This window comes from Colius striatus, chromosome 7, assembly GCF_028858725.1.
Source record: "Colius striatus isolate bColStr4 chromosome 7, bColStr4.1.hap1, whole genome shotgun sequence".
Classification (NCBI taxonomy): Eukaryota; Metazoa; Chordata; class Aves; order Coliiformes; family Coliidae; genus Colius; species Colius striatus.
Window position 1 is genome coordinate 12,308,411 of NC_084765.1, and position 15,447 is coordinate 12,323,857.

The 15,447-nt window shown below is 36.9% G+C and overlaps 1 protein-coding gene across 2 annotated transcripts in view; it reads right to left on the bottom strand.

Moving 5' to 3' along the window:
• Positions 1 to 15,447, bottom strand: part of TUB (TUB bipartite transcription factor) — a 66,270-nt gene that overhangs the window by 37,725 nt on the left and 13,098 nt on the right. For both annotated transcript variants that reach the window (XM_061999603.1, XM_061999602.1), the window contains exon 2: positions 326 to 377. In XM_061999603.1, the coding sequence (XP_061855587.1) occupies positions 326 to 377 (52 nt within the window). The remainder of the gene's footprint in view (positions 1 to 325; positions 378 to 15,447) is intronic.

Below are 15,447 nucleotides of genomic sequence, written 5' to 3' on the forward strand. Positions count from 1 at the left end.
AAAAACTGTGGTAGAGCTCTGTTGCTAGGCACGTCTGCCAGAACTGCTTGTCCTTTCTGGTCTTCCAAAAGGATAACAAATACATTGTAAATCAGCTTAAAATAAGTCCAAGGCACTGGAAATAAGAATCACTCAAACCACAATCGTAAGAAAAACTGTAACATAAGTTAGATTTCTAAGTAAGCTGTAACCTTCACAGTCCTCTCTTTTGCATTCCCTAATCAGAGGATGCGATTTTCTATCAATTACCAGCTACGTGTCAGTGATTTCATTACTCCAAGATCTAGACTTCAGAGAATAAGAAGGTCCCTCTACAAAATCTTACCTGCCTGTCAAGTTTCTGCTGACGCAGGCTGCTCCCCTCATCATCCAGAACACTGCAAAGACAAAGAGTACGTAACTGGAACAAATACATCACTCAAAACAACATCTAACAGCAATCACTAGAGCAAACTCTCACTGGAGTTTTCCATAGAAAACTTTCACTGTGTTCCATGGAAATCTGCCTACTCTCACCTGCAAAAGTTATGGCTAGAGAATTTAAAAGCAGTCCATGAAAAACTGAACACCTCTGGCTCACATAAACTTCAATAAAAGTATATATTCAGTCACTTCACAAAGAAATGTGAAATCCACAGTCCACAGCTTGTTTTCTCCTCCACTGTCTTCTAAGACAAAATGTTAATGTATACAGTAATACTTGACTGAAAATTTGTGTATAAAGCATATAAAAAGTGAGGAATGCAAGAGAGTTGCTTATCAACTCAGCAATATTTAAAATTACATTAGATGACTGTCTCAAAGTTATGTTAGATAATTATGTTAAATAACTGTCTAATATTTTGCAAACTGGGAATCAGAACTTGTTTCTGATTATTTGAAAAGTCACATTTATTGCCATGCACTTCGACTTCTAGAGACTGGCAAGACAAACGGTATTGCATACTGTCATATTTCTTGCTGCTAATTGTTGATAGTTGGGAGATTAGCTCGTGCACACTCAGTCATTGTCATTAATTAGATGTTAAAAACTAACGGCATTGAAATCAGGAAACTATTTTTGTGAAGTATTTTATCAAACTACTGACTGCACTTTATTTTTGTGGAGAACAAAGGTCTCTGTCATAGGAACTTTATGGTTAAACATTGAACACAAATAATTACATCTTTTAAACTGTAATATGTCATCTACAAGCAAAATAGTGCTATAGAAATCTTACAAGTAGAATTAATTTTATCCTACCACATAAAAGATTATAAAATATTAGCTTCTTTGTTATTATCACTCTTAAGTATCAAATGAAAAACAAAATGGAAAAAATCCAAGACAAATAAACCTAGATTCTGACCTACATACAATAAAATTGTATTGTAATGGAAATTTCATTAAAAATGGGACTTCCCAAGTATTAATGTATTCTCTTTAGGAGACAGTAACGTTGCAGTAGAGTTAAACGAGGCTGATAACAAAGGCATGCAGAATGCCACCTTTCCTACACCAGCATTATCAAAGACCTGTAATTAAGCATTATTGGTAGCTTCAGCCTTTTACAATTTATACTCACATTGTTACAAAAGTTCTGATAAATGAAACTATGCTGTACAACTACCTCTGGTATGGAATTATACAGTATCTTGTAGAGGTAATAGAGGTAATTTTGTAGACTTGTAGTCCACAAAAAAATTAATGAAAAACCTCCTCAAACTCACAAAAACGTTCTGCTTTACATCAAGCATTCTTCATTTCATAGATTACAGAAACAACTTATTTAAACTTATTTTAACTTATTTATTCCTCTAGGTATCCAATATTGGGTTTTTTTAATTCAAGGGTCCTTCACAACTGCAATACATATTAGTTGCACCATCAGAAAGTAAAACTACCCCAACAGATATCTTTGGCCTAACAATCAAGTAAAAGATGCCTAAGTATAAAGTTTCAAGCTTAATGGTCTGAACAAATCCTTCTCATTTAAGACAATGCTTAAAAAAAGCCAAAACCATGTAATGATGTCAATACAGACCATAAGAACTGCAGAGGCAGCATTGCATATAACAGCTGCAGTTCCCAGAGAGGTCAAGTGCCAATATTGCTCCACTCCACTAATCATTTGCAGAGCTAAGGAGAAAACTCTGATCTCTTCTTCTCTCTCATCTTCTGCTTTATAAATCAAACTATGCTGACTCCCTCTGATATGTTAAATTAGCTATATATACACTTTTCAGACATCCCCACAAACTACCAGTTCAGAAATTACCGTTATGTGAATATGATGGTTTTCAGTACTAAGATATATTGGCTATATTTCTAAATTCTATATCACAGACAAGGTGTCTAAGTGCTATGGATGACTCTATAGCTTCCTCTGCTTTCCCATCACATTGTTTCCTGGGAACACACAACACGGAACAAGAGAGCAGGGAAATGTTCTAAACCTTACTCATGACTCCCTGGGAAGCCACAAGAAGCTAAATTCAGGTTCAGCTAAACAAGCACAGTTCCCTCAGGTCTCTGTACAGTAAACATGACAGTTTGAGTAACACCACTGCAAACACCAGTGATAGGAAGGGTGTGAATTGCATTGATACAGCATTCCACAAATGCAAAACAACTATCAGACACACCAGAGGACCGACAAGAATCTGAAACTCCATCCAAAAGCTATGGATGTCGCAACACTAAAACATCTCTCCATATTGCCCTTCCGCTGCAAGACATTGTTTTTAAGGTCTCTGAATTTATGCAATCAAAGCTGACAAGTTCATCTGGAACTTTCACATCCATCACTCTCTCACTTTGCATTCTATAAAGCTCTGGGTAGTTTGCCACAACCCTTCTGTAAATATTCATTAATGACAAGCCTTGCATTTTAGTTAGAACATTCAATAACTAAAATAAAACTCCAGCTTTCTTCACTGATACCAAGGTTCAGTAGAATGCAGTTACTTCAACAATTCTCTCCCCCTCCAGATTACTGGACTGGTATGACTAGACAACGACACCACTCTTCCGAATCATTCACAATGTTAGGAAGGCCTCATTACCACCATCTCTATTTTAACAGTTACTCAAGGCCAGTATCACTGAAAAGCTGTAGTTCTGTCCTTTCCTGAAGCCTAAACAATGCTAATGGAAGTCCAAATAAAAAGCAGATCCAATTTAGCCTATATATTATTTTGCTATAATAGCAGAGCACTGTGTCCTTTGTTAATGTTTTCTACAGAACTAGTGGACCTCACAGTTGCTGATTAGCAGCCAATACTTCACATTCTCTGACTCTTCAATGGAAGAACTCTCCTGAGACTGGGTGGCTCTCATGATTTGCCATTAAGAGAAGTCGGGGTTTTAATAAATACACAAATATACAAGCAAATAAATAAATGAAGCTCTGTTTCTGTAGCAATTCTGTCAGGCTCTTACTCTTCCCGCCTTGAAAAATATCTGCAGCAGACTCTGAGATCCAAGTATGTAACTACCGCTGACTTTGTCGCACACTTCAGTGAAGTCTTGCAGAAAGATTTAGCAGATAATCTTACCACAGCAGTTGGCAGTCCAAGCACTCTCATAGATGCTCCAGGGTCCAAGAGCCTGTACCTACCCTTCTCATTCTTTGGAAAGCACAGAAGTCTAGGACCAGAAGCACAGCCTTTGCCCTTTCCAGTCTTTGAAAAAAAAAATCCAATTGCTCTTTCCTCTCAAAAAGTTGTGCACCTGGCAAGGACCCAGTCCTGCCCTGTTTCAGAAGTGGTCATCATTTTGTTGCTCAGTGGTGCAAATAACTGGAATGGTCAGACACTAAAGGCCCAGTACAGTGGAAAAACTGGCTGTAACATCTCAGGATTTCTACAGGAAACAATCTCATTGAGAGCAAGGCTATTAAAAACAATTCTGCTTACATGTTTGATGTGATGCTAGAAAATCTCAGCAGCAGCACGAAACTCAGTCAGGCTTAATAGAGAAATATAACTTTATAATTCATGCAAATTGGATTACTGGAGAGAATGTATACATAGTAGCAATCTTCTGAGCATGATGAAGCATCCTGAAGATCTGACAAGGTGCATTTTTACTCCTATTCGATCAAATATAATATATTCACCTGGCATCTTGGCTATGGCTTTGACCCATTTAAAACAAAGAGCAATTTTATACTATATATATAATATTGTAAACAGCATTTCAGGTCTACAGTAATAGTCTATTTCAAATTCAGTTAACAAATCAGAGCTTGTATATATTTCCTCGTAGGTTCTCACCCAGGAAAGGCCCAATCCTCCATAAACAGCTCAAGCAACCCACCCATTAGAGCTTACTGGATGTTGGGCTTAAGAAGTCAAGCCTATAGGTATACACTACACAGATTCATATTAGCAGTCTGGACCAAGGCCCACAGGGAGCTGACTATTGAATTTAGATAGCATTATTTTAAAGTTTCAAACACAGCATTTGCTTCAAATATCCCCACCTCCCGTTTTCTAAAGGGAAATATGTTAAATGGCCAATCACCTTTCTGACAAAGTATTACTTTTCATACCATCTTTTTAAGACACAAAATCTATGCTACAGAGACAACTTCAACGTTAAATTCAGTTCACACAAAAAATAACCAGGCTTTTTATACTGCTGCATGTCCTAATGAAGAAAAAAATATAAGCAATAATTTTAGAATTCTAAACTCTTCATAATCTGTATTCCCCAAAAATCATTTAGAGAGAAACCCAAGACCAATCAGGTTTTAAGAACGAAGCTTCGTGATTACGTGAAGCTCCACAATTTACTTCCAAGATGAAGGTGGAAGATTCTGTAAATCAACATCTTGCTACATTTTACTGTAATTCCACATGGACTGGCTTAAATTTAAGTAAGATCAGAAAAGCCTTAATTCAAACAACACGTTTCACAGCAAGTACTTCACTTACTCTTTGAACATGCAAACTGCTCACATTTCAGAAAGCCACTGCAGTAAAAAGGATTAAGAAGGCACATTTTCAATTCAAATCTACAAGATGCATGTAGTCACTGACTTTTTTCATTTGTTTTAAAGAAAAAGTCTGACACAGTAAAGCATCTTTTTGGTTTCTGCCTGTAAATGAGGCAACGTTTTTGTTCTTTCCCGACACTGCTTCATAAGTGAACATTTTCCATGACATTAACTTTTTTTTACCAGGACAAAGGTCCAAAATCATATCTATTATATGTCTGCAGTCCAACAGCAGGAAGTGTTCCTGGTCAAATAAGCAAAGACATATACCACCACTGAACTTTCACACACTGTTCTAAAGTGTCACCCTTGCATTTTTTTCTTTCAGCTGCTTCATGATAATACATTAACTAACAGCAGCACCCAAAAACCCTACGTGAAATCAGGGACTTTGTACAAGAAAAAGTAATGTCATAGTCAGGGAAAATTCCTGAGACAAAGAGTTCACATTATAAAAATATAAGGAATTGGATAAGAAAATATTACTCCCATTTACAACACTAAATCAGAAGCAATGGAAAATTAGAAGAAATATTGGCACCTTATTTTTTTTTTCTACTGTATTATCAACTGCAATTCAATAAAAAATGCACCATACTGGACTAATTTTCAAGATCACACAGATCATTTAAATGCACTCTTGCTGTGAAGAAAACTGGTATAGTGCTGTTTAAAGAGAAGCAGGTTATTGGATCTTTAGAGAATGACTGACTTAAAAGGACAAGAATGGGTGTAACATGCCATTTGAACACTACAAAATCCCCAAAACCATATGAAATAAAGCTCCTGCAAAGATATAGATCTTGGTTTATTGGATACCATCTGTCACATTCACTCACACCTCTCTACAATTTCTATACTTCCATAAAGCCCCATGTAGTTCCATAAAACCCAACTGCTGTGGATAACATTGCTGTTAAACCTTTGGGAACATACTTTCCAGCAGCATTCATAAAATGCTACCCCAGACCACCATTAACAGGGTCAGGGGCCTGAAGGCTGAAGTCACGCTCCAGAGGGAATGGGACACAGTTAGGTTCCTCAAACCAGTGAAATGCAATGAATTCCTAATCAGTGAAGCCAGTAATCTCTATAAAGTGCCAACACTTGCAAAATTACACTCCTGCAAGTCTCCACACAAAATAAGGTCGGCTCCCCCATGTACACCATATATTGAGATTAGCAACTGTCACTTGGGAGAACATTATTATATCAGACACATACCCTCATCAAAGACTTCTAAATGAAACAAATTACTCTGAAAGACTGTTGAGGGCTCCTCTTATACTAAGAATTATCAAAGTTTTCTGATCTCAAAACAGTTGCTCAGTCATCCGATATAGAGTAAAACCTGCAGATAATAGCTACATTCACCATTCATTTATGGTGAAATGAATAACTTCTTTCCTGGGCTACCTAAGCAAGCATAGTCCAGACGTTTTTTTCACTGATGAGCAGCCCAAGGACATTCAATCTTAGTTTGCCCTTCTACTGCCAACAGCAGCAACAGCAGAAGCTCTTGGATTTCTCCTGTGCCATATGGTAGAGAGGGTAACAGCCTACCATTACTAGTACCACTAATGGTTAGCACTGAACTGACCAGCAAAGCACAGGCACCAGGAACTGCTTCAGAAATCGAGTACATTTCTTTATGTGAAGCTCCAGAAGGATAAAATTGTTCCACTGTGAATCTCATATGGTAAATAAAAGCATGTCACTCCAGGAATATAGCATCGCTTTGCCTGTCTGCACATCTGTTCTGAATGCCCTTAAAAAGATTGAGAGAGATAAAGCAAAAGGATGGGGGGGGGAATGGCAGGGATATGAACAAGATATTTGTATGAGAATTATCATCAGCAAGTCAGCCACAAAACACAAGAAGATGTAGAGGATTCTACACTGTGCCAATGATCCAAATGGCACTAGAAGTAATGCCTGCAGGGCAGATGGCTCAAAGCAGAGACAGAGTTTGTAGTTGCACAAATAATTACAGAACCAAATGCTTTATTTTCTTTCCAAATCCTGGCAGCCAAACTAGCTTAAAAATCAGTAAATGAACAAGATCTTCCTGAATTGTTGGTCCTATTTGCTTCAGTAAGTTTTATATACATGTCCATCGTACATTGAGATCTATGACACTCATTATGTTTGTCCAACAGTTCTGTTTGGAGGATTTAAAAAGAACAATAAAAAAACTCTGTATTTTCCAAGTAAGTCATTGCAGAATTTTATTTGTTAATATTTTTCTCTTCCATTCCTCCTCAGTCATATGATAAGTATTTGTACCTGGACAAGAGATAACATCTTTATCAAGGACCTGGAGGAGACAACTGAGTGCATCCTTATCACACTTGCAGAGATGACGACAAGTTGCAGGGAACAAGTCAATATACTCAGGCTGTCATCCACAGAAAGCCTGACAGATTGGAGGAATAGGTCAACAAGAGCCTCATGGAATTTAACAAGGACAAACACAAAGCTCTGAACCTGGGAAGAGATTCCCCTGCAACTGGAGCAAGACAAACGGAGAGTAACCAAGGAGGTCTGGGAGCTGAGCTGGAGCATTTGTCCTGTGGGAAGAGGTTCTTATTCAGTCTGGACAAGGGACAGCTTTAGGGAGACGTAATCACAGCCTTCTAATACCAGGCAGTCCACAAAGTTTTTGCAGTCTCCAACCTTGGCAATCTGAAAATGCCAATGGATAAAGCCCTGAGCAACCTGGTCTGACCTCATATACTGTGCTGTAAGCAGGACAGGGGACGGGAGAATTCCAGAAGTCCTGTCAAGGTTCTGCGAATAGTGTCCTTTCTCCTTTTGGATGTCACACAGAACTGAAACATCAGTGTTCCAGTTGAGCTACATGGTACATTATACAAGTAGATTAACTGAAATAAAATATTCCTAACTTCTTTCTTAATTTCATGCAGATAATTGTTAAGCTAAACTCCAGCTAAATCGTCAGCATGACCACACAACTGTATTTTTGCTGTTTTAATTAGCATAGTTCATTAAAATAGCTCTCCAATAGTTAAGACTTCAGGGCTATATGAAACCAACAGAAATTCTAGAAATCAAGTCTTTTCAATGTATCACTCAGAATAGGGTTCTTTTAAAAATCATCAGAGTCAGGTAAAAATGTGTTGGAAGATGAATGTATTAACAAACTAGCACTGACCAAGAGCAAACAGCCCAACAGACTCTCAGTGCCGAAGGGAACAACAGGAGCTCTACAGATACTGTAGACATGCTTGTATTCATGAGATCCAGCTTTGAGTTCAATCAGGCAATGGCTATCGTTTCCAAGAACAAAACTGAAGTCTCTGGGAAAAAGAAACTACAGTTTAGGATCTGAAATGTCTAGGCTGACAGCTTTCAGAGAGGATGGTAAGAAGCCAGAAAAAGATCTAATGAGAGAAAAAGAAAATTATTCCCTAAAGCACATTGCATGTTTTAAATAATCCAAACTACAGGGCTGACACTATTGCCCTGGAAAGATCAGTTGAACTAATATTTGTACAGATTCATTCTCTGCAATTGCACAGAGATGAATAAGATAGCACACAGCAGTAAATTGCAGGTAATGAAAACAACACCTAAGGGGAGTGGATGATGGGACTACTTCTCGCCCTTCTTCAACACACACAAACTCTGAATGCAATGTTAGAGAGAAAAATCTATGTTTCAAATGAGAAAGGGGAATTTAATAAACATGGGTAATGGAGCACAAACACATGCACAATGGCCTTTGGGTATTATGTGAACTATGCTAAAATTGTATTTAAAGTAGATCGATGAGAAGTACGTGAATAGGAGCAAATTGAGAAGGAGGAAAAAGCCCCTGGAGATACATGACCTGCAACGGAGATGGATCCAGATGACAAACGACAGGACTTTCAGGAACTGCATTTATTGAAAACGCATCGCCGCCAGGCACAGAAGAAGATCCTACCCTAACAGCCAGTCTGATTTCTCTTTCAGTGCTGAAATTCAACCAGTCTTTAAAACAATAAGATAGACTCACAAACAAATCCAACCCTTCAACGTTCAAAACATTAACCACAACAAACAGTAAACTAAATAAACAGAAACTAGGGGGAAAAATTGTCTGGATAAGGAGAGTGCATTTATACATACACTGCTCTCTGCTGGACCTCAGAGGACCATGACTCTCTCTTGCACTGGTAAAAGATGTCACCTAGAACTGACCTCCACTATATTAATATAGAACAGACTGTGAACCAGTGCAATCAAGAGAAAACAAGTGTAAGAGGACTGCTGCCTCCTTTCCCTCCCTCTCTTATACCTGCTCTATTAAACATGGTTTGTTCAGTTGGCAGTATACCAGAACTATTTTACAGTAAACAGTTTAGCCTTCCAAGACACCTGCAAAATGAGATTAACAAACAAGTCTGAAATCCTCATGGAAACACCTTTGTGATGCAAGAACAAAGCATTACAGGCACCATAACTAACAATGTTGGCCTTTAAAATACTAGTATGATCATGAGGCATATAACAAAACACTGATGCCAAGATTGGGTCAATGCAGGTGTTCAGTGAGGATTGTGCCTGCAGTAGGCATGTAAACACAGGCACAAATATCCAGATCAAATATGCTGCTGCTGAAAGAGATGATATCTGAGGTAATTCACTGATACAGCAATTCAATAACAGATCCTACTGCCTATCTGTGAGGTTAGAACAAGAGAGGTGACACAGTTGTATTTATTAGATTTTTAAATGAATAAGCTATTTATTGACAATATTAAGAAACAGACTACCTAGTCTCTCTTACCTGCTTTAATAATCCAAACTAAAGAAAAATACAGTAAGAATTACAGGTCTAATGGGGGATGTTATTGAAGTTAAACAGCCAAGCTCCTTTTTCCTTTTTACAGGTGGTTTTACAGTTTCTATGGAATACAGTTTCTAAGGTAAGACATGTCATTTCATGATAAATGCTAACCCTGAAACAAAATATTTTGTCACTTTTCCCCCCACACATATACTATCTTTATAATCCAATGTAGTACTCTTTCGCTGGGAAAAAAACCCATTTTTTTTTCATTTTGGTTTGAGTTCATTCTCTGTAGCTATCTTCTAGCAGCAAATTCTGACAATCTTGGACAACATCCTGCTGCCTGAGAAAATGATATGGATTTCAAGATAAGTAAGATGTAGATGGCCTAGATTTTGCACCCAAAAATGAAAACTAAGTCATTATTTCTAACATCATTCTATGTAGATGAGATATTCCATGCAGTCTGATCATATTCTTGGTCCCTGATCCCAAAAAATGTTAATTTAATCTCAAGAAAATGTTCTCACTAATTTCACATGGCATTAAAAGATGTATGTACATCATCAACCCTTTCAGGTTGGGCTATTAATGATAAACTTCTGGAGACAGACAATGGTTTTCACAATGTGCATATACAGTGCCTGCATAAAAAAAGACTTTTCTCTGATGGAGTCTTCCAGGTATTAACACAATCTTAGAAAAGCATAGTAATAATAAGGTTGGGATAGTGATTTTCCTCACATTCTTTTTCTTTAATGAGAGAGAAGTATTCACTCCTTTCTAAAACATGGTAACAGCTACAGGATTCAGAGGTGATTTTGAAAGTACTTACACATTCCATCTTCTCTAACTTATCAGTTCCCTCTGAAAAGACGATCTTGTGAGTAAACAACCTAAAGAGCATTATTCTCCATTTCTGAACTAAGCCAATCTCCTTCCTCTGCTTCTGTGTGCAACCAAAAATGGGTCAGTGGAATCCATGTACAAGACTTGAGAAGCAGTAGGAAAACTTTACAGCATTGTCAGAGAGTGTTCTGCAGCTGCGAAGTAAACAGATACCAAGAAGCAGTGGCAGACAACAAACATGGGAGCTTTACTCACAAGAGTACTAATGACTATCCTGTGAAAGCTGGCCCCTCTGATTACATAAGTCATTCTTATGAGAGTTCACAGTGAAGGCCACATTGGCCACTTGGATGGCATTGCACAGTGAGTGATTCCTTTAGAGTCTATTATTCACTATGTAGGAAACTGCGTATGTTCTGACATTCACAGAAAAAGGCCTCCCAGTGCAGCAGAGAATATTCTATTTTCTATAGAACAGATAAAACACCTACAGAATCAAGCCCCTGGAAGCATTCAAGGTCAGGTTGGAAGATGCCCCTGCCCACTGGAAGGGGGTCGGATGAGATGACCTTTAAACGTCACTTCCAAAACAAACCCATTCTATGATTCTGTGGCATATCTTTCACCTTTGGCAAGTAACTCTCTTTCACAGATACTATGAAGGCCAGGCACTCTGTTGGAAGAAGGCACAGGGGGCAACAGGAGTCATACCACTGCCAGGCAAAACGCAATGGGTACAGCACACAGCTGGTAACATTATGTCCATTATACATTGTTCTCTCTGAGTGGAAACATATGCATTATTACAAGGCATATCGGGGATTTTTCTTTTGGTTATGTTAAGTGATTTTCTCTGTATCTGGGTGTGATGCCCAGTCAAGAAAGCTGAACCACTATATGCAAAATTTTAGCCTGTGTCAGTTTCCAACTTTGTCTAGTAAATGCAATTGTAGAGAGAAAATAAACAGGAGGAAAAAGCCCAACAAGGAATAGTACTACATGGAAGCTCATGTCATAGGACTTAGTAGAAAAAGGAGCAAATACTACTTTTTGATACATTTTAGGAAAAAACCTAACTTATCCCATTAAACTCATAATTCTGTATTCTGACCATATTTTACTGAACCCCAGACAAGTTGGCATGCATTTTTGCCTTTCAAATTCAGAAAAAAAATAGCCCTTTTAATAGTAAAATGCATACACTGCAAGTACGTGGAAGTGTCACATCAAGTAATAGTCTCAACATTGTTTTGCAACATACCTCTTTTTGTTGCATAGTAAGAGATATGTACATTGCATCCATTTTAATCATCTTTGATTGTCAGAAATATTAACTGTGCTCAGCAATTTGAATTTATATTCCTAGTTTAACATATCAGTTTTAAGTATTTCAAATAAATTAGAAAAACTTAAAACAGATCAAATATTTATTCCTGGAGTATTTTTGTTTCCATCTTCATTATGAATCATCAGAGTCCTGATTATACTTCTTCTTGACTACTCTGTGATCATTTCTGTTACATCTGACAAAGATGATGCAACTAAGCATACTAGAGGAAATGATACTAAATAAGCCCTGAGCTCTTATCGTGCCACACAACAGGTAGATTTCAGCTATTTTAAGTCTCCTACTTCTATCATCAAAACTCTGGCACAAAACTGCAATCCACAACAATATCTGTCCACTCAGAAAACTCCAATAGCTAATGTAAATCAACCCTGTGATCTTTTGACTCCATTTATGGTACTTCCTCATGCAAAGCTTTAGTTTACAGGGTTGCAGTAATCTTTCTTGATGTAAGATTCCAGTAGCTGAAATTATCTGTCCTGATATGAACCATAAACACATACAAATCCACCTGGTGTGTAAAGCTTCAAGTTTAAATCAACTCTCAAACTAATACGTTGAGTTAGGAAATCTAATCAAATCTTCCATCAGAACCTCACAGCAAATGCAGGCAGCACACTTGAAAAACACTGTTCCCAAGGGCAGTATCAGAAAGCATCTGTGCATTGCAAATTGAAACTTATGGGAAACTACAGATGGCAGAGCATATAACATATAGAGAGAGGGTTATTCCTTGGGTATTTCCCTAGCATTGTTCCAGATATGGTATTGCCATTAATATTTCAGCAAATAAGAAATCCAAAATACCCTGGCGATGTGACCACCACTAACTGATTAACATTATCAAGTTGTCTTCACCCAGTTCTCTCAAACTGCCTCCAATGAAGTTATTGATCAGCCTAATAATTGCTCGGGATTGTTTTCTCAAGACTTTATAATATATTGTGTGGAGCTACAAAAAGTATGTGAAATGCCTTGCTATAGTGACAAAAACCCATGTCATTACCAAGAATCATGATGACTTGATAAAACTAATACATTATCTGCTCTGTGCAGCTTGATCTCTTAACAGATAACTGAACAAAACATCATTCCCTCATATTTAACTGCATATACCTAAATATATATATATGTATAAAACTGACAAAATCTGCAAAGCTACTACTTTTCTTTTAAATATAGTTTGAAAAACTATCATCAGTAACTGGTATGACTCAAATGTTGGATCTTTTCAGCATTGTCAGTTAATTGATACAGCAATCCTTCCTTTCAAGACATAACATTTTGCTCTACAATGCATATGAGGCATGCAAGAATGTGTGCTGCCAGCAAGAAATGAGAATTGTGGGAAAGGCTGTGGCAGAGGACTCAGCACAGACTTCTAGTTTCAGAGAACTGGAAATTAATGTCCCTAAAAAGTTTTGGATTTCTAGATGAAAATCGCTTCTGCAGTATTGAGCTTAATGTTGTCAGATTATTAAAAAAAAAATGGAAAATTAAGAGCTAATTACCATGAGTCAAATAATTAATATTTCTAACTGCAACTATATATTCCAATTTACTGTTCTAGCTTTGAAAACATCTTCATAAGAACAGCCCACATGGAACTGGTTTGAGAGCCTACATCAGTCCCCCTTGCAAGACATCTCAGACTCTAGAACATAGGTTTCACTATACTTGAAGAAGACTGATACATGCACACTACATAATTTTTAGAGTTCTGATTCTGAACAGACTAATAAAAGTTGCTATTGCTGGATATAAATATTGCCATCTGAGACCACTCAAACGGCTATTTGCAAAAAAAAAAGCTTACAGCATGTGAAATCTTTAACATCAAAAAAAAAGGCTGACAACAAATCATTAATTTTTACCTTTGTTTTCTAAACTAGTTTTCAAATATTCATCAGTTCTATCAAACAGTAACCAAGGAGAAAAAAAAAGACAAAGAGAGTAACATGCTTTTTCTAATTGTTTTTGAGAACTCCTAGGATTTCCACAAACATTTTATAATGCAAAAAAAGAAACAGATTTAACCTTTTCTTTAAAAAAAAGCATGCATAAGATAATTAGATTTGAAAAGCTGTCTCAACTTTAGTTTGGGGTTTTATTCTTAAATTGGTAGGTATCTATCATCTGTAACTGTAACAAAATATCCAAAGGCATTAAATCAAAGAAAGATTTCAGCATTTATCAAATCTACTATTTTTAAAACTCTTCTTACCCATATTAAGTATGATTTTGCTCTTTCACCATGTGACAATTGCTAAGCAAATAGGGTATCACGGCTTATAAACCAATGAAGAGCTATCATACGAAACCACAAGCATTTTTTTTCCAGTCATATACTATTACAGACATTCAGTATAATCTGACCTCTCAAAATAGATAAAGGATACAATGCTAGCATGATATCCAAGGAATTAAGTAGTGGAATTCTCATTAAGGTTGTGCCACTAATCCCTGCACAGAGTGTACTGAAAATTTATGCTCAAATGATATATTTCTAGATATTGGGGAGAATTACAGTCCTCTAGAATCAGATTATAATTGCATAGGATTCCAAATTGTACATTTGACAGTTCCTACAAACAAAATGCATAGTAAAATCTGCAATTCTAATGGCTATTTTCATGCTAAATTCAGATATCAGGAACACTGCACTTCATTTACCAATTTAAAAAATGTTTGTCTTTATTGGCCAGAAATAACATAGGAAAAATCTACTGACTCTTTACTTACTGTATAGGATAGACAAACTCTCACTTTTAAAACCTAATTCAGATGTACAGAAGATCACTGGGCTTGGGGGGTTTTATTCCCTTCTTTGATTTTTAAAGGAAATATGAATGATAGTCCTACGCTGAATTCCAATTTGTAGATTCAACCTGTGGAGCTTACTCAATTATATCGTGAGAAGTATTGCTTCCTGCATGTTTACAACTCAAGAAAAATAGCTTCAAGATAGAAAGAATAACCAGAATCTGGTTTTTGAAAATGTCACTTCCCATGTATTCAGAAAGAGTGCGAATTGTTTCTCACTCCAAATGTTTTAATAATAACATTTTTTAAAGTCTGTATACAACCACTTCCATTCCTTATTTCAAAATCAGCGTGGGTTTGGAGAGGTACTGCTGCTGAAAGCCATGCTCTTGGTAGCAGATTTGTTTAAGTGTGACAGAAATAGGTCCTGAGGTAATTCAAGATACTACAAGTCTTGGATTTTGTGCTTTCCATTTTTCAACAAGCAAGCACAATGTGATTTGCTCCAGTGTGTCACTGGAAAAGTCTAGAGGCAAACCATCTTTGGTATTGTGTAACTAAACAGATCGCAGCCAAAGCAGATCAGATTAACTGCTAAAGAAGGATTGTGTTTACAAACAGTACAGAAAAGTTTATTAGTACTTTTTGTGGATACACAAAGTACTTTTTGCCAGGAGGCTGTCCTAAGCTTGCATTTAACTACTTGT